The 21,375-nt window shown below is 41.4% G+C and overlaps 1 protein-coding gene across 1 annotated transcript in view; it reads left to right on the top strand.

Annotated features, from left to right (window-relative positions):
* The window catches only part of LOC124798172 (sodium channel protein 60E-like), a 290,757-nt gene that overhangs the window by 87,881 nt on the left and 181,501 nt on the right, over nt 1-21,375 (top strand). The window contains exon 9 of the mRNA XM_047261456.1: nt 19,177-19,337. Coding sequence (XP_047117412.1) covers nt 19,177-19,337 — 161 coding nt within the window. The remainder of the gene's footprint in view (nt 1-19,176; nt 19,338-21,375) is intronic.

The raw sequence follows: 21,375 nt of genomic DNA, 5'->3' as shown, positions 1-21,375 counted from the left end.
ACTCACTCTCTTCCCCTCTCCCTCGCCCATTACATCGGCGCTACGTCACTCATTCTCCCTTCACTTCAGTCCCCCCTCTACTGCCTGTCGACGAATCGCGCGGCGTTTGTGGGAAACGATAGGTTTGCGAGGAGTTGGGGAGGTGATGGGCGAGGGGAAGGCAGCGTCAGCTGCTTCCTGCAGTGCTGACGTCATTACCCGTGACTATTTGTGCAGTTCTGTTACACTTCGGGTCTACCGGTAGCCTACCGTTGGCAGCGCTTGCGGACAAATGAATATTACAGATACAAACGAAGAGGCTGGCTGTGTCAGCACGCACAGCCAATATGAAAATAAAAGGTTTGCTAATAACACTGAAAGAGAGATTTTACCTGAAATCGTACCGATGACTACAGGTGACAGTTTACGTTTTGAATCTGGAGGGTTATTATTCTCAACAAAAATAAAATCTACAGGAAAACTTCTGAATAATTACTTAACGTAGATATATAGACTTTGTGACAGTGGTAAACATACTCATTCTATTTTGAATTAAATTTTGAAAGGAACATAAAATTGGACTACATTTCGTTGGTAACCCTAGCTTTCAGTCCATGAATACAACAAATAATGTTTCACTTGGCAGATAAAGACTTTTTTGGGCGCTTCACGAGAAAATGTCGAGCAAGATTAAATGTAATACCTTTTTTATATGTGACAGGCTTCTCTGTTTATCTTTCCTTTGTCCCCTTCGACCATGCTCTATTTAAGTTAGCTCAGACGCTGTAAGAGCGTAAAACGTTGTGTGCACGATACTGCACAGTTCGGCCATCTGTTGGAAAAATTATGAAGTATTACGAAGCTTTATTGTACGAGCAAGGCGAAGCGAGCGTAGCCGCGGCTGAGCGGCGAACTGGGCAACTTCGCCAGGCTTCCGCACTTCGTGAATGAACTACTTCATTTGAACGCTTCACGGCAAAGAGTGAAATGAACGAGTTCGACCCATCTGTACTGGGAGTACGTCAACATGGCCGTTAATGTACCCCCAAATAAAAAAGTCACAGGCGACCTGTGAGAGGGGGTAGGGGGGGTGGGGTGAGGTGAGGTGAGGCTGGTGGGGAAGGGGGGGGGGAGGGGAAGAAAACAGTCACACATCATCTTAACAACTGCACCTAGTCCAGCGACGCGGTAGTTCGTCGTTTAGATAGCGAAGATCGTCTGTGCTCCAATGAGAGGGTGCCCCATCCTGTTGCAAGATGAAATTCTCGGAATCGGCAGTCACCTGTGGAAACAATCACAACTGCAACATAGCAAGGTAAGAGGTGCCTGTCACAGTCTTCTCACAGCAGAAAAACGGCCCATACAGGTTCGGCTTTGACATTACACAGAAAACTTCTAGCTTCGGTGAACCTCGTTGGCGCGCCATTACGTCAGGAGAATTTTTTTCTGAATTCACCCTGCACTGTGGTAACGGATAAACATGTCGCTTATTCCAACACACAAAAACTCTTTTCTTGCTGTATAATACTTTGGAAAAAATAGAACTTTGAAAATATATATATATATATATATATATATATATATATATATATATATATATATATATATTCTCTCTTAGATCCCACAATATTTGTGTTGGACTTGGTAAAAAGGCTTTCGCGGGATAGACTTCCTGGCAGTTCAGGTTTTGAGCACTTCAGTGACGCCTGTCCGTGGATCAAATAAATCTGTGATCATTCATGTTATACGTTTTTGTATACGTCAAGATCCACTGATAATCTTGTCGAGCATTATTTCAGAATTGTCGTACCTGTGTTTAGTAAGCAGTCTCCTTGACAGACGGAGTGCACTTCCGTCGTATCCTACAAATTAAACCATCAGTGTTTGTTGTGAGCATAGGAGATAATTTTAAAAGTGAGAAGTATAAATAACGTTTCTAAACAGGCATTCATTTCACCTGTTTTCGAACGAATGGCTATCTGGCACCGGAGGCATAGAGATCACCACAGCCCTTCTTATTGTATAACTTAACGTGTAAAAATTTTCTCATATTAGTTCCTCCGTTTCACTAAGTTTATCGTTTTTTATCGGTGTAAATCGTCACGTTGCGGATGCCGTAAATGAAGTAAACATGGACAAAAACTGACGGAGTATTATTAAATCTCCTCCCAAACCACCGGACCGATTTCAACGAAACTTGGTACACACACACACACACACCATACTGTCAGGCGACAATCGCTGTAAGGTTAAGAACGATCTACCTATCAAAGGGAGGAAAAGATGTGTAGCCAGCGACGAGTGAATTCCCAGACTTTACTTCTCCTGTATTTAAGAACGAGAGCACTGCAGCAAACTTTACACATAATTTGAAACCTTTACGAATTTTTTCCTCGCTGATAACCACTAAAAATGATAAAAGGAAAAAGTTTATCGCCTACTATTTTTTTCACTGTTTATGCAGTAAAAGTACAGCATGATGCATGACGTTATGCTTTATTACTTCCTTACTACTACCTGTATTAGCGACTCTTTTACAGACAGTATGCGCACATACCACTGAATGTAAATGCAAAATTATGCCGGCCGCGGTGGTCTAGCGGTTCTAGGCGCTCAGTCCGGAGCCGCGCGACTGCTACGGTCGCAGGTTCGAATCCTGCCTCGGGCATGGATGTGTGTGATGTCCTTAGATTAGTTAGGTTTAAGTAGTTCTAAGTTCTAGGGGACTGATGACCATAGATGTTAAGTCCCATAGTGCTCAGAGCCATTTTTGCAAAATTAGTATATCATTGTACGACACATAGTTCAGGAAATATGACGTCATAAACAATGCGTGAAAAACTGTAGCGTAACGCAAGACGTTTAAATTTATTACTTCTTTACTACTAACTCTATTTGCAATAAATTTCGCAGACAGCCTCCACGTATGCCCATGAATGTACCTAAAATATTATATCATTGTGCGACCCACAGTTCAGGACGTGGCCAACGATAAATACAGGACTAAGCGCACGTCTGTGTGACGTCAGTTATGTAGTGTAAACCACAGTGTGACACATAAACGCATGCTTTGCCAAAGATGTCGTCGAATTTCTTTGACCAAACTACTTCTTTGGCGCTGTTAGACGGTCGTAAAATTTTTCGTCGTAGTTGTTTGGGAATGGATGCCGGACAGTTTACAACAGCATATGTTGCACTGCTTGAGAAGAAAGCGAAATGGAAACGATAGTGGATGAAACCGTGGATAGCGAGAAGAGAAGGTCAAAGTGTTAATCAGCTTCGTGAGCTACAGTGCGAGAACATAAACAACAACGAAAATTATTTGAGAATGGGCGAACAAACGTTTCAATTTGCCATAATGAAAGTGGCCCCTCGTATTTGCATACACGATATTCATTTAAGAAATTCCATTTCTTAATTTCATTCATCATAACCGCTGTTTCTGGAAACCCTGCAACCGTGCCATTCATGATTTAAATAATGAAACACTGCACTAGTTATGTGCTTTTTCATGCTTAATACGACGCTTTTCGAGAATTTATGCTCACTGTCATAAGAAAATATACACATAGATATTTTATGCGGTGTTTGTATACGTGTTCTTCTGTCTCTCTTGCCCTGCGATAGTGATTTATAGTTTATTGAAATCGGACAGATTTCTGCTGTACCATTTTCCGAAACACCGCATAAAATACGTATGTAAATATTTGTACTTGATCTGAGAATAAATTCTGGCAAAGCATCATGCAAAAAATACGTAATTGGTACAATGTTTGAGTGTTTGAATCATGAACGCTATTTCTGCTAAAGATCGTCTCATAGATAGGTCAAGTATTTTAGCAACGGGTGAAAGCTATTCCAGCTTACAATACAATACTCGAATCCCACAGTGCACGGTTATTCCAGAAACATGTGAACCAGTATATAAATTACCTATTGAAGCATTTATGAAAGTTACGTTAGGTTATTTAGAGTACAAATAAATACATCTTTCAATTATATAAACTTTGAACATACTTGGCTTTCACATCTCCATCTCCTCCCAGATCCTTTCTTTTTATAGGCAAGCTTTCCATCATCCACAGTGCAACAACTTCTTTATAAGATTCTAACCGCTTATTACAGTTTTTGTAGTCAGCATGCTTTACGTAGAATTTCTTATTCTTGGCACTTTGCAATGATCACTGAGGTAGTAGAAACGCACCAAATATACTTCGTCCTTTTATGGCTTAAATGCACTAAACGAAGAGAATCGACATGTAAACAACGGCCCTCGCTCTAGCTTTTATCAAAGATCAGTTCTAAAAGCTTGCCTACCAAGCGCGCAAAGATACGACCAGAGGGCTTTGATAAGTATTCATCGCTGGCCACGAACACTACATTGCTGACGTGAGACAGACGTGCGCTCAGCCCTGTATTCATCGTTGGCCAGGGTTCAAGAGATATGACGTCATAGGCAATGAGACGCATGAAAAACTGCTGCACCTTGATTGACTTTTAAATTTATTACTTCGTGGCTACTAACTCTATTCGCAAAACAATTTGCAGACAATAGCCCTACCCTCATATGAAGCTGAACGTGCTTTCAAAATTATATCATTGTACGGCACACAATTCAGGAGGTATGGCGTCATAAACGATAGGATAAGGCCAGACACTGCGTGGTATGAGCGTGGCGCCCAGCTATAAATAAACGCCTGGCTCTCGCCCCGTTTCTCCGCTAGTATTTAGTATAAACTGGACAATTTTTGCGATGTTCGGAAATGTCTGAAAAGGGCACTAGAAAATTTTTGAGCTGTTGTTAGAGCAGGTGTATTGAGGAGGGGACCCGAGAAAGGAGGACATCAAAAACAAACTGGCACTGGCAAAAAGGGCATTCCTCGCCAAGAGAAGTCTACTAGTGTCAAACATAAGCCTTAATTTGACGAAGAAATTTCTGAGAATGTACGTTTGGAGTACAACATTGTATGGTAGCGAAACACGGACTGTGGGAAAACCAGAACAGAAGAGAATCGAAGCATTTGAGGAGTGGTGCTATAGACGAATGTTGAAAATTAGATGCACTGATAAGATAAGGAATGAGGAGGTTCTGCGCAGAATCGGGGGGGAAAAGAATATGTGGAAAACAGTGACAAGGAGAAGGGACAGGGTGATAGGGCATTTGTTAAGACATCAGTGAATGACTTCCAAGGTACTAGAGGGAGCTGTAGAGGGCAAAAGCTGTAGAGGAAGACAGAGATTGGAATACATCCAGCAAATAATTGAGGACGTAGGTTGCAAGTGCTACTCTGAGGTGAAGAGGTTGGCACAGGAGAGAAACTGGTGGGGGGCTGCACCAAACCAGTCAGAAAACTGATGACTCAAAAATACAAAAAAAAAAAAGCAAACAAATACATGAGCCGAGCAGCAAATCGGCGGTTACTTTGTGTATGTGGTTTGTAAAGACGACAAAAGCAGACAAACAGTGCAACTTGTAAATTTGTAGGAAGATACATTCACTGTAGGCACTTCATTTCCGGAGGGAAAAAGCATACACTTTCGACCAGAAGGCACCTTTTCTAAAGTCGTGAACATTCTCCAGCACATAAGTTTGTCTTTTTCTTACCTTGCCAGAAACAGACAGTGAAACTGCGTTCTGTTTTTCTTTCCGCGCAGAGCAGCGACGAATGTGTTTTCTAAGAATTTATCAAGTACGGAGTGGTGCACTGAAAATTAGCCCGCCTCCCCACTGAATCCGAATGCAATACTTCAACTTCTGAAATAAACAGCTACAGCGATGGACAGTTTTATGCTCTAATCGATTGTTGGTATTCTTCTGTCAGCATTTCAGTTTATTTCATCAGTGAAGTTAGACGTTCTCTTTACGATCTGGAAAATGATTTTCTCGATAGAAGAAAGAATTTAAATTGTGGAAGCATGTGTGAAAACAGGTTGATTAAGGAAACTCGCGAAATTTTCGGGGTCAAGTATCTAAATACAGGACTACCAGCAAAGAGAGCAATAAAAAATGGCGCACCTACAAATCTGTGCAAAATGTAAAACGACAAATAATTCCTTCAGTTCGGATACCAGAGGTTATTGCAGACATTCGCCGAAAAATTATTCAGAGTCCAAAGAAGTCTACATGTAAATTAGCTCAACAGGCGCATGTAAGTAAAAAAATGGTTCAATTGGCTCTGAGCACTATGGGACTTAACATCTGAGGCCATCAGTCCCCTAGAACTTAGAACTACTTAAACCTAACTAACCTAAGGACATCACACACATCCATGCCCGAGGCATGGATGTGTGTGAAGCGCCTAGAACCGCTCGGCCACACTGGCCGGCGCATGTAAGTAGGGGCAGTTGCCAGCACACGTTGAAAAGTCTGAATTTGGAGCCCTACCCTGTGACGGTTGTGCAACAGCTAGGGGAGGATAAAGAAACGTGACTTTTGAATACCATCAACAATGGTTTGTTAGGCTCTTTTCATTACATCATGAATGATGAAGCATGGTTTCATCTTTCCGGCCATGTGACTTGACAGAACACGAGGTATTGGGATACGGAGAACCGTAACATTGTGTGTCAGTAACCACTCCATGATGGAAAAATCGGGGTTTGGTGCGATGTAACAGGAACGCGCATTATTGGACAGATATTTTTTGACACTACCCTCAACACGGTTGCATATATGGTAATTTTTGGTGCATTTTGTGCTCTGCTCACTGAAAATGAAAGACAATAATGCTTATTCGGGCAAGATGGGGCAACATACCAGACATCCAACGTATCCCTGGAATGAGTCCATGATGCCTTCACTAAGGAACGAACTGTCAACAGACATTTATGAACACCACATTCGCCAGATCTAACAACACACGATTTTTTTTTTCTGTGAGGATACTTGAAGAGCAAGGTCTATAAAGCAAATCCACATACAAAATAGGAACTGAACGACATCATCAGCCGTGAAGTTCCTGCCATCGATATCTGACCTTTACTCCGGGTGTATCTGTATATGCTTAGACGTGCACAGCTGTGTATTGATGTTGCATGGGGTCACTTTCAGCATCTTCTATACATGTATTTTTCATTATAAATGAATGTTAAGTCTATTTCACCTCTTCGTTTCTGCAATTTTATTGCGTTTCCTTTATACTTATACTGGCTGCTTTCATCTGCGCCATCGTGTACAGTCTGTTTCTCGCTACTTCTTAACGATTTTTCACGCATATGTTTCTCTGCAGAACGCGAAGCAAATTCAAAAATTTTCGCTTTGCGTACGAACAAGACCACTGCAGCTCGACTGATGGGGCAGAGAGAGCGACTGTCCAATGAGATTTGAAACAAGAATCACGCGGTTTAAATGTTTAACACAGCGATTAGCAAAAACAGTTCAGACCTTCAGTGCTTTTGTGTGCCTGACTGTGTAATTCAAACCACAAGAACAACGAATGTGTCGGCCTAAGATTAAAAGAAATGCCACCTACAGGCGAGAGTGGTGGACATGGACAGGGAGAGGGAGGGGTGAAAGTGGTGGACGGGGACGGGGGAATGGATAAAGGGAGGAGAGGTGGATGAAGAGAGAGGGGATCGGTAGAGAGATGAGGGAGGAGGGGGTGATAGAGAGAGGCGGAAGGAGATGATGGATGGACAGACAGGAGGCAAGAGGAGATGGGCAGAGGGAGGAGCAATTGGACTTATAGAAAATCGCAGTAGATAAATACCCTGGCATTGCTAAATCAGTTTTGGGAGAGGGTGCGTGGGGGGGGGGGGGGGGAGGGGGGACGGATATTGGTAAGCTCTTTGACGATCTACGTGATAGTTGGCATTATCTTGATGACATATGATGCGACATTTTCGCCTGTCTCTCCCGATTTCATCGATGAATTGTGGCACACAAATAGTTGTCTATAACTGAGGATTAGCTGTACTTCGAAACTTTCTGGCAGATTAAAACTGTCCGCCGGACCGAGACTCGAACTCGGGACCTACTGCCTTTCTCGGGCAAGTGCTCTACCATCTGAGCTACCCAAGCACGACTTACGCCCCGTTCTCACAACTTTACTTCTGCCAGTATCTCGTCTCCTACCTTCCAAACTTTACAGAAGTTCTTCTGCTAACCTTGCGGAACTAGCACTCCTGAAAGAAAGGATATTGCGGAGACGTGGCTTAGCCAGAGCCTGGACGATGTTTCCAGAATGAGATTTTCACTCTGCAGCGGAGTGTGCGCTGATATGAAACGTCTTAGCAGATTAAAACTGTGTGACGGACCGAGTTCGAGTCGAGTCTGCCAGGAAGTTTCATATCAGCGCACACTCCGCTGCAGAGTGAAAATCTCATTCTGGAAACTGTAGTTCGGTTTCCAAAATTAGCAATGGTCGTGATGTGTCCAGTGTAAGTAAAGAAACAAGCGACAATTTACTTGAAAGTGCTTCGCTAACGAATCAGTTTTGTTTGTCTCTATTTATCTTGAAACAACTAAATAGCTTATCCCCCTTAGTTACCGGCTCGTAGAACAGATCCAAATTTAGTCTCCTGTTACGACGTTGTTACACGGGTTTTGCATTACCTCGGTCGAATTTTATGATTATTTCCTTACGCCAGTTTAGACGAGCCTATTTCTGAGTTCCTGCCGAACTGTGCGGAATTCTTCGGCAACAGATCATTTCCGCAGTTTTAGATACATCTAAGTATGCCTCCACTTTCTCTTCAATGATGCTGGATGCAGCATCGATGTTTTTGCTTTCCATTTTTTCTCGGCAGCCTTCGCGAAGATCATCGCTGACAAAAGCACGACTACAACGAAATCCTGCAAACCAGCTGTAAACAGACATTTCTATAGGTGACTAACCGAAGTTGAACGAAGCCATTTGAGGTGTTGCTGACTTAGGTCGTTACCAAAGTAGTAAAAAGAAATCCAGCGAAAACCATCTCGAGTAGCCTCTATTTTATCACATCAATGTTTCTTTCCGCGTTCTCTATAAATAACTTCGCAAATTTCAAAGCTGCCATTAATAAATGACAAATTTTGAAAACATACTAATGGTACATACCAACAGCGCCATCTAGTAGACGTTTGTGAAAACTTGAAAGGCGATCTCAACAAGATACATGTACCCACGCTAGAGACTGATCTGGGAATTTACACAATCTGACCAAAAGTATCCAGACACTATTTGTGGGCATTAATATAGGGTGTGTACCTCCTTCTCCTGAACGCTGCTGGGGACCCTTTCAGTGAGGTGTATGAATGCCTTTGGAGGAATGGCAGCCCACTCTTCCTCAATAGCCGTAACCAGAGAGGGTAGTGATATTGGAAGCCGACGTCTGGAGCGAAATCAACGTTCTGACGTATCCCACAAGTGTTTTCTGCCATTGGGCAGGCCAGTCCAGTTGAGAAATTTTACTACCCACAAACCATTGCCTCACAAATGTTGCCTTATGGCAGGGTGTATTGTCATGCTGATGCAAAGAATCATCGTCTACGAACTGTTCTCCTGCTGTACGCAATGCCATAAAATTGTAGATATCCATCCCCATTGTTTACAGAAATGTGTGGCTTATGAGAAGTGCTCAACCACTGTACCCCACACTCTTCAACATTCTACATGCAGTTATTCAGCTAGCCGGGCTGCTGGTAGCAGTTTGTAAGTCATGAGTAACTCCTTCCCCTGATTTCATGCGATTTTCTCCAGCCGCCCTTTGCAATACTTTACCTGTTCATCAGTACATGAGGACTGCGGTCTTGGTTGAACTATGGTTGTTTCTGCACGTTACCACTTCGTACTCAAATCACCAACAATCGACCTGCACAGATTTAAAATCGTTGTAATGTCCCAGATGGATCTGTTTAGCACGTGACATCCAACAGTCCACGACCGAAATCACTTATATATCGCCGGCCGGTGTGACCGTGCGGTTCTAGGCGCTTCAGTCTGGAACCGCGTGACCGCTACGGTCGCGGGTTCGAATCCTGCCTGGGGCATGGATGTGTGTGATGTCCTTAGGTTAGTTAGGTTTAAGTAGTTCTAAGTTCTAGGGGACTGATGACCTCAGATGTTAAGTCCCATAGTGCTCAGAGCCATTTGAACCATTTTTGAACTGATATATCCCGAGCGACTCATTTTGCTGCTACTGCTTTTCTACTGACAACACACTCACTCACTTGACTTTTGAACATCTCTTGTTTTCGTTTCTTTCGTAGTTCTGGAACTTGTAGTGCCTTCCCTATTTATCTACTCTCTTTGTTTGGTTTTTTACACTTCTCTTTCCGGTGTGTCTGTACTGTGCGTCATTCTTTTTTTATTAACATATCACTCTTACTTCGCGCTCTATACACGCAATAGGTTCGACAACCATGTAGTCGGGCACCAATGTATCTGGTTGCGCAGATTGGCGATTAATGGGTTTTCACACCGCTGCTCCTCTTCATGGAATTGGCGGTCCTTTAACATTGGAACGCCACCCTGCTTGTGAAGCTCCCTAATGGTGGAGCGTCTGGGTAGGTGCAGGGCAAGGCGAAGAGCTTTGTTCTGCACTTTCTGTAGTTTTTCAACGTGGGTGTTGGCAGCATTGCCCCACACCACAGAAGCACACTCTGTAACGGGCCTAATAAGTGCAGATGTAGTGTTAATCCACACTGAGTGGATGGCGTCGTAGTTGGATTTAAGATTGGATAAAGCGTGTGTAGACGATCCAACGCTTTTCCTTTTACTTCGCGGACGTCAGGTCCCCAGGTCATGTGTCGATTAGGGTCACACAGAGGTATTTCCCATGATACGAAGCGGTACTAAACCCTCAGGAAGCTGTTTCCTGGTGATGACCAGGACTTGTCTTTTAGCCGCATTCATTTTGAGTCGTCATTTGGTCACGCAGAATCCAAGGTTGTCGCAGGCTTCTTGCAGACGACGCCTCATTATGTGGGCGCTGAGGCTGCGCGCAGAGAGCACAGTGTCGTCTGCGTAAAGCGCAAGCTCCACTCTGGGAGTGTTCGGCGTTTCAGAGGTATACAGTGTGAACAGCAGGGGGCCGAGAACGGACCCCTGCGGCACTCGCGTCCGGGTTCGGTCTGCTGTGGATTTGAAACCGTCCGCTCGAACGTGGAAGGCGCGATCACGTAGGTAGGCGGACGTGTGACACTGGTACCCCCAATACAAGAAGCTCGTCCAGGAGGCTGTTAAGCCACACACTGTCGAATGCCTTGGACACGTCGAGGAGTACCACCTCAACGTACTCCCTACGTTCCAGCGCTTCCTTTGCCTGTACAACCAACCTTAGGAGCTGCTGTTGGGTCGAGTGTCCCCTCCGGAAACCGAGCTGCTCATCCGGAAGGAGGTGCCCATCCTTCACATGTCTGCACAGTACACCCTGCCTTCTCTTATACAGCCACGTCCGATCTCGTGACATCTGTTGGTCAGTTCTGCATTAAGTATGGCAGTCCGAATACTTTTGACCAGATAGCGTACTTGCTACTAGATACGCCTGCGTGTGTAAAACGGCAGGATGCGAATTCAGTTTGAGAACATAATTTTATTATTTTTGTTTATTTATTACGGGACTGAAGGAAGGGTGTGGAATATGTTCTCCCATACCCCTCGCTGAACAAACCGATCGGGATGTAATGTATTCCTAAATTCTATACCTAAAACTGTTTCTTGGAACTTTGTAAGTAGGTTTTCGCGAGATATTTGACATCTACCTTTAAGCTCACGTTTTTCAGCATTTCGGTCAAACGAACCCTGGCCATTTATACTGCCTTCTTTGTGTACGTCAGTACCCACATTTAGCAATATTCTAGGATGTGTCACACGAGTTTTGCAAAAAATCTCCTTTTTTAGACCGAGCACGTTATTCAGGTATCCGAACAATGAAACCACTTATGTAAACACTAATGTTTGTTGTGAGAGATAATTTCGAAAGCGAGTGCTGCAGTTTTACATTTCTGAAGATTTACAGCAACTTGCTAAACTATGTATCACTTTGAAGTCTTATCACTTGGTAATTGTGCAGTTTTTCCCATTCCCAGTTCATGTCAAATAACTGCACCATCTGTGAAAAGTCTGAGGTTACTACTAGCATTTCCTGCCAGACCATTCGCATACACCGTGAACACTTCCCTCGGGCATGACTGAAGTTCCTCCCACATATTTCGGTGACTCTCTATCCAAGATTACCGGTACAAGCTGCGTCCTCCCTACCGATAAATCCTCAGCCCACTCACAAATACCTTTTAATACGTCACCCCTATGATCGTATCTTCCATGAATAAACGTTGGTGTGGTGGTGGGTCAAATACTTTTTGGGAGTCAAGAAATACTGTATGCACCTGATCGCCTTGAGCCATAACTTTCAGGATCCCACGTGAGAAAAGTGCTAACTTGGTTTAGTACGGCCGATGTTTTCCGAATTCATTAAGCAGCGGTTCTTATAAATTCTGAAGAACTGTCAGTAGGATTTCATACTTTTTCCTAATGCAAACGACATTGGCCTGTAATACTCAAATCTGACAGTTCAGGGAAAGTGTTATTTCATAGAGATGCTCTCCAAACCCGTAATGGAGATTTACAAGCATGAGAGTGGGGGCATTATTATTCTGAATGAGACAATGGTTGTCTGAGAGCAGTTCTGGCGCCGTTGAATGCGCGCAGGCGGCTAAAATCGTTTCGTAGAATCTTACTGTTCGCTCTTTCTTCCAGTGAGACCTAGGACACATTTGAGAAAACGACACACACAACAGTCCAAATTCGAACGTGAACGTTTTGCTTATGCTGTGCCTGTCTCACCGTTTTTCATTGAGCCTCATTTCTACGTGGCTGTCGGTAGTCATTTTCTTTGCAGGTGCTTTTTTCATCGGTGATAACAATTCTCTTAAATGTCTTCGTCCCCTCATCACTAATAATTTCATCTACGATTGTGAGATTGGACGGAGTTTTGTTGGATTTTCAGTCGCTGTTACGAGTTAGAAGTTTGCAAGATAACAAAAAATGGTGGAAAGTGAATGGTAAAAACTGTTGCAAACGCACTGGTGACTGATACTAGGCCTACATACTTCGAAGGAATTTACTGGGGCGAGAAATCAACTTCAGTCACACTTTCATTTGATCTATTACCGTAACCTACAGTGCATTCCTGCCTGGGTGTGGCATCTTTATGTGGCGTCTTTCCTCAAACTGATTTTGAGTTGATGGGTCTGTCTGGTAAACGGAACAGGATGCTATTTCAGTTGGCGGATGTTTTTCCTCAACATAGTTATCTAATGTAATATCGAGCTCATGAAGTCTACGTTCAATCCATAAAGAATTCTCATGGTACAAGATTTGGCTGGCGGTGGAGGGGAAGGAGGCAACGTCAGTGGCTTACAAGTTAAAAGTATGATAACTAAGAAATATATCTCTGGGTCTGAGGTACTTAGATGAGGGGTGTCCCTAAATAACTACTGAACTAGCTAACCGAATTCCTGAATCAGTAGACGTTGTTACTCGGTCGACGTTCAGACATCACACGTTTCATGGCGGACCATTACCAACATTGGAGGTAAAACTGTGATGCACTGTGTTGTGTGCAATGGCATGTAGTGGCTATTGTTGGGTATTGGATGTTACATATTATTTCAGTGTGCTGTGTTCAGTATTTTCGTAATTAACAGATTGTTTATGTCAGAGTATTAGCTCTGATGATTGTAACTTCGCCTTCTTGTACTCTGTTAGAGTGATAATTAGGTAGCGAAGAGACGTTCGTAAATGTCCAGATAATTTATTTTAGGAATCTTCTACCTAAAAGTATGTATTCACGAGAAATTGGACGTTTTTCTTTGAGTGTCTGCCTGATGAGAAATTTCAGTCTTAAAATGTTTATCGTGGTGTTCCGAGTTTGCAAACCAGAAACCCTTCTGACCCTTTTGGGGGTAAGATTTTTTTGTAACTGACAGTAAAGACAGTGCGGTATCTTTACTTAAAATTCGTCAGTTCTACAGTGGTCATGTTTTGTGCTGTATACGGCAGCTTTTATCCATCCCGAGCGGTCTGGGTTGGAATTTCAGCAGATACATTCGTTTGGAAAATTGAGGTTCAGGATGAAATTGTGAATATTTGTCAATTACCTGAACATGGCTCCATAATGACTGCGAAGACATAATAAGACTAACAAGAGCCACACACGTGCATATAAACAGTCATTCTTCCATCATTTAATTTTGTTGTGGCCTTTAATCCGAAGACTGGTCTTATACAGCGCCCCACATAGTCTCTTCTGTGCTAGTAAAACTATTACAACCTACATTCGCTTATTCTATTTAAGCCTTGGTTTCCCTCTAAAATTTTAATCCTTCCACGTTATCCTCTATTATCAAATTGCCAATTCGTTAGTGCCTCAGGATGCACCCTATCAATTCAATCCTTCTTATTCCAATTGTGCCAAAGTTACGAATTGGACCCTCCCTCCCCCCCCCCCCCCCCCTTTCCACTGAAAACTTGCTCGTATTCACAAACTGATACGTAGCGCAGCCTGCGGACTAAGTTAGGTTTGAAGGTGACAATTTGGTTGAGTTGGCGCAGGCAATGAATGTGGAGGCAGAAAATCTGGTAGTGGTAACAGATTGACTGGTAACGAAGTCTGATGTTTATGTCCATGTCATATTTAAAGATGCAAGGGGGGGGGGGGGGGGGAGGCGGCAATGCATAACTTTTATCTTAAGTTGTGCGAAAAATTTCTTTTTTCCACAATTTTACTCAGTATGGTACCTCATTAGTTGTGTGATCAATGTACAGAAGATTGAATGAAACTGGGTATAGACTACAAAACTGTCACACTCCCTCTGCAGCTACTGCCTCTCTCTTTTGCGTACTTTGACTGTTATAACTGCAATCTGGTTTTGTGGCAATGTTGTTGGAGATAAACTTTCGCTCCCAGTAATTTATTTCTGACACCTTCAGAATCACAAAGTGTGTGTGTTCCAGGCATCATTGCCAAAAGCTGTTTTCGAATCTACAGATACCGTAAACATAGGCTACCTGTCTTCAACCTATCCTCTTAGATTAGTCAGTGGGACAGTATTGCCTTGTGTTCTTACATTTCTCAGGAACCCAAACGATCTTTCTCAAGATCAGTTATTGCCAGATTTCTCATTCTTTTGTAAAAATCCGTGTCAATATTTTGCAACCATTACCTATTAAATTGATTGATCTGTAATATTTACACCCTTCAGAACCTGCCTTCTTTGGAATTGGAATCACTACATACTCCATGCAGTCCGAGAGTATTTTGCTTATCCCGCATATCTTGTATGATAAACTAATGACCTCAGCAGTTGAGTCCCATAGTGCTCAGAGCCATTTTGCTCTTGTATGATAAAATAGTTTTATCATAGCTGCCTGTTCAAGAATCTCTATAATTCTGATGGAATGTCGTCCACTCCAGGGGCCTTGTTTTGACTTGAGTCTTTCAGTGCCCTATCAATTTCTTCTCACAATAACTTACAACATCTTGCATCTTGTCTTCATCTACTTCCTCCTCACTTTCTATAACATTGTCTTCAGTTTCATATCCCTTATATAGTCCTTCTAAACATTTATTCCAGCTTTCAGTTTCTGCTTCTTTGCTTAGTACATATGCCATCTGAGCTCTTGACATTCATGTGCCCAATACTGTTTTTTCCAAAGACAGCCTTAATTTGCAGGTGGTATTCTATCTTTTCTCTAATTATGTGTGCTTTTGCAGCCTCGCATTTGTCCTTGAACTGTTCCTTTATAGCCATTTTGCATTTTCAGTCAGCCTCAATATTTAAGTGTTTGCATTCCATTTCACATGGTTCATTTTCTGCATTTTTATATTTTCTCCTAGTGTCAATTAAATTCTGTATCTCCCATTTTATCCAAGGATTTCTAATGGCCCTTGTCTTTTTGGTTATTTAATCCTCTGTTGCCTTCACTATTTTGTCTCTCAAAGCTAACCATTAGTCTTCTTTTCTATTCCTTTCCCTTGTTTCAGTCAATCATTGCCTAATGCTCCCTTTCAAATCCTCATCAGTTTAGTTCTTTCCTATTTATCTAGGTTACATCTCATTAACTACCCATCTTTCACCAGTTTCTTCAATTTTAAGCTGCAATTAATAACCAATAATCTATAGTCAGAGTCATTGTCTTCCCCTGGAAATGTTTTGCAGCTTAAAATCTTGTTTCAGAATATTTGACTCATCGCTCTATAATCTATACGAAACATTCCACTGTCTCCAGGTCACTTTCATTTAACCACATTCCTATTTTCTTACCAATTATTAGACCCACTCCTGCATTACCTCTGTGTGAGTTTGTATTTAAAGCTATGCACTCACCTGATCAGAAGCACTGTGCTTCCTGCTGCTGAACTTTGCTAATTCCCACTTTAACTTCAACCAATCTCTCTAGCTAACTGGTTAAGGGATCTAACATCTCCAGTCCGACCCTTAGAATGCTATCCGGTCAAGGATCTAACATTCCACTTTCCGACCCTTGGAATGCCAGGGTGGTTGTTTATTTTATTTTATTTTATTTATTTATTTTTTTCATGATGACAGCATCTTCCTGAGTAGTCCTCACCTGGAGATCTGATTGGATGACTATTTTACCTCTGGAATCTTTTACCCAAGTGGCTGTCATTATCATTACGCCATACAATAGAGTTGCATGGTTTCAGGAAAAGTAAAGGTTTTAGTTACACTTTATTTCAGCCATTTATAGTACAAAAATAACAAGGCACGTTGGATAATGTTACGAGGCCAGATCAGTCAGTCATCCAGATTATTGTTGCTGCAACTACTGAAAAACCTGCTGCTCCTTTCAGGAACCACAGAGTTGTCTGGCCTGTCCACAGATACACGTCTGTTGTGGTGTACCATTGAAACAATTAAGCCACACCACCTTGGGAAGGTGACAATTCATAGTGGGGTTGGGAGGGGAGGAGGAGGGGAATAAATCGTCATTCCACAAGTGAATGAAACAAGAAGAAATGTTAGTATATGACGATTTGTGACTATTATAACACCAAGATGCACATACAAATGGTTATACAACAGTAAATTGCCTTTGATGTTGAGAATATGGTTTGGTGTTAAGCCACCAATTGCTGCGAGCTAAACTGCTAAATATCATCGCACAGAACCAAAGAGAATCTGGATATTGGCTTTTGGAACAAACTTCAAAAAGTTTTCATGGAGCCTACAAAGCACTATTAATGGACTCTAGAGTCACCTCAGTTTGTGAAAGGAACTGGAACTACTTTTTTTTTAAGTGACTTAAGCAGTGGCTTATCCATAAATGCCTGTATAACTTGGAGCTAACGTGAATTACAATGAAAGCAACACTCCTCTCCTAGCAATAAGGTGTTGTACTAAGCTGTATGTAAGAGTAATTTTCCACATTTGAGTAAATTATTACATCATACTGTGTGAGTATAATGATTGTAGCGAAAATTGTGTCTGATGTGTCTCAGATCTGGCTCAAGGAGCATAAGTGCAGCGCTTGTTATAACACAAATCTTTGATCATAACAAGATGAGTGAGTGTGATGCTTGTTCTTGTCTCTCAATTCTTAACATAACTGATCATTGAGCTCCACAACTGTAGACAGTGGAAACACTGCCACAGTGAGACCTACAAATCGGGTGTACAAAAGGTTTTATTCATCGTTAGTGGACAATTGAAAAGGTGTAGGACAGTAAGTGCTCTTAAAATCTTCGTCAAGACTGAGGTTAAACAGTTATTTATTTGCACTAATGATTGACATAAATCACAGTAAAATTAACAGAGAGTGAAGTTCCTTAAAACACAAATCAAATTTCAAAATGATTAGCACTATGGAGAGGTATCAAGAAATATGGAAGACTGTATGAAGAAAGTGTATGGGCAGCTTGGAAAATGAAAGTTAATGATACAACAAGATGCCACAAATTATAGCCAAATCAAGCAATACAAGTTGCATTCCAAAGTAAGCCAGTAACAGGTGCTTAGAATACAGATCATATTACCACAATCTGTGACACTTGCATTTCTCCAAATCGGCTAGCATGCACCAATCAGCAGCAGATGGTGGCCAAAAATGATTCCCTGTCAGTGACAGCCCTGAGACCAATGTCTCTCTGTTCCAAGCTGTTGCCAATGTGATAGACAAGAATATTGCTTATTTCGGGGGGGGGGGGACACGGAAATACAGTGGAAATTCCCACTCTTGGCATGGAAAATTCATTAATAAAGGTGAGGATGGTGTCAGCATGGAGCAGTGTTTCTTCAATTGGTCAGGCCCCTCACACCAAGTGCAGTGGTGGGGTGGCTTAATTTGATTGGAAAACAAAAATTTTGGAGTGAAAGCAACCATTATTCTCATGCTAGCCTCACAGCGCTGTGCCTTCTCAGCCCTTGAGGTTTGTGCAGAATGGCAAAAATGTCAAACTGAGTTGCTCTCAAGGGACAGGTGTAGAGGCATGGCACCCCGTGCCCACAGCTAGGCCAAGGCATCAGTTCTGTCTACAATAGCATGAAGCAGGCAGCAGCATTACTTTCATGAAAACTGCCTGTCTCCTTGAGGAGGCACACCTCTTCTAATGAGATTCACTAACTGTTTTTCTGCTGAGAACAGGGCCCTGAGACCACACCATCAGTGCACTGTCCCATCATGAGAAACACAAAGCTTTTCTCCCAAGCACATGGGTTTAGTATTCATAATGAATTAAACAATACCACACAGCAACATGTGACGGTAATGTCACAGTAGAATAGTGTAAAAAAATCTGCACAAATAGTGCTGTAACTTTACTATGGGATAATACAGATCTAAATGTACATGTGATGTGTATTCCCATAGTGTGCTCAGTTTTTCCATGGTGACCTTAAATCATACTCCATCAATTTTGCAATCCACTAAATTTATCCTTGCTCAGCAGTTCAGTTCATGTTTCTTCTTAAGCAATAATTTTACACTTCTTCGTACTATCTTCTCAACTAATTTTGTGTGTGTGTGTGTGTGTGTGTGTGTGTGTGTGTGTGTGTGTGTGTGTGTGTAAATATTTTAGTGCCTTTATCATCTTGTAATGCTACAATAGCAGTGCAATTATATAAAGTCAGAGTAATGTCAGGGACAAACACAAACTTTTTTTATGTTAAGCTTTCTGAAGTGCTAATCTTACAAATGGATCTCAACACTTTATCCCTATTCTTTTCTTTTATGAGACTTTGTTTTTGTTCAGGTCCTCCTCTCAGAGCTCAACTACATGCAAGTAGACATCCTAGCAGTAACAACAGTGATAGTAACAATCGAGAATCATCATTAGATGATTCAGGGGTAGTTGATGACCATGAAGAGGATGTTACATCTGAAGATGTTGCTCAGATGCCAAATGTTACACAAGTGAGTATTTCATTAAACATTTTTCTAGCTCATAACCATTAGTATTAATTTTTTTAAGTTTAAAATATTGTTTGAAATGCAATATATTTCCATAAATGCTGCACTAGTTATCATATCTGAAATTGATAATTACATGATCTCATGGTATTTGATCAACTGGAAGATCCTGGCATTAGATTAAATTTAGAGGGACACACATACAGGGAAACTGAACTTCAAGAAACTGTACATAGAGTCATAAGTTTACTTAACCTAAATATAATTCCAAAATCCCAGTATTTTGTGTATATTTTATATGTTCAAATACATGCACTATTGCTATTGACACAGCTGTGATGATTGATAAATAAGCACCATTTTGTCTCTCATAGTTTTAACACTATTTTTGTCATATATAGAAACATCAAAGAGTGAAATTTCCATATTCAGTGACTATACTAACTGGCAGTATCAGTCAACAAATGTTTTTGACATAAAGTAGTGGCTGTTTTACTTTGTCAAAAAAATTAGGAAAGTAACACAGGAAATGTTTTCACTAAAACATACTACCAAGAGAGGGATAATATGCGATGGAAGTACAGTAGAACCTCTGTTATCTATCTTTGATTAACCTACTCCTTGGATTATCTGACTGTCCATCTGCACTTCACACTGAACAGCATGCCAGCATTATCAATCGATTTTACTCCTGTAACAACGTGTCCAACACTTTGAGTCAAGCTCCTTCAGAAACATAAACATGTCGGCACTTCCTGATTATTACAAAGCTAAAAACTGTGCTTGGGTAAATGATATAGTAATTTGTTTAAAGAACAGTTTATTGATGCATTTGTTGTGACTGTTAAAAATACTTGAAATCAAAAAATCTACCACTATATGCAATTGTACTGCTAGAAAACACCACAAGCCACCCCTCTGAGTGTTAAGTTCAAAAAGGTGACATAAAAGCTATGTTTTTGCCCCCTCCACCGTGTGACTTCAATAATGCAACCAGTGGAAAAGGGTGTTATTGAGTCTTTAAAGCAACATTACAGGAGGAAATATGCCAGCGCTTTGTTAGAGAAAACAGAAGAGAGTTGTGATCCTTTTGAGGCAATGAAAAGCGTCAACATAAAAGATACAATTTACACAGTCGCTCAAGCTTGGGGATACTTAAGAAAATCACTCTACAAAAATCATGGAAGGATTGTCCTAGCCTAAACCAAGAGCATGAACTTCCAGCAACAAATGAGTCAGACACTGCAGATTTAGTCACAAATTTTCAAGCTCTCCAGAATGATATCAAGCCTGCTGATGGAGAAGAATAGCTTGCAGAAGGTGACATTGCTGCTGTCACCAATGAAGAACTAGTAGATGATCAGATCATTGATCTGGTTTTGCAACAGTACAGATATAGTGTTGAGCAAGAAGAGTCAGATGATGAAGAATAGGAAGAAGACCAAAGATCAGCCACTTTGCAGCTAAGAATGCATTCAAGATTGTCCTCAGATCCTTGGAACAATAGCCGACCACTACTTCTATGGACATATTGTGAGGAAAGAAGCGGTGTCAAGCAGTGTGCCAAAGTCAAGGTTGGAGAAATAGGAAAAAAAATTACACTTTTAAATAGATTTTCGGTGTCAAAAGTTTTCTGTTTTTCTTTCTCTTTATTAGAAACATATGTTTTTTACTTAATTCTGATTTACTACATCATTTTGAGCTCTGTAAATGACTTGTTTCACTTACCTCTGATTATCCCACCTTTTTAGCTTTCTGACCACCATTTGGTCTTGAAACTGACAGTTAATCGAGGTTCTACTGCACAGGCCAAAGAGAATAGTGGAAAGTAGAAAGTGTGTATTTGGTATGAATATTTTCAGTTAAAAAGAAATATATTGTCATTGATGCACAGCTTTAGCCAAGTAGCTCTTCCTATTGTGTCTTGTGCCAATCATATTATTTCTTCTTCTTTCTTCCAGTTCCTGAAGAAGAAAACTTTTAAAGAAATGTCTAGTTTCACTGTTTCATCATGCTTTAATTTCAACCATTGACATGAATT

Source organism: Schistocerca piceifrons, chromosome 5, assembly GCF_021461385.2.
Source record: "Schistocerca piceifrons isolate TAMUIC-IGC-003096 chromosome 5, iqSchPice1.1, whole genome shotgun sequence".
Lineage (NCBI taxonomy): Eukaryota > Metazoa > Arthropoda > Insecta > Orthoptera > Acrididae > Schistocerca > Schistocerca piceifrons.
The sequence above is the reverse complement of the archived record's forward strand: the minus strand, read 5'-3'. Positions and strand labels throughout refer to the sequence as shown.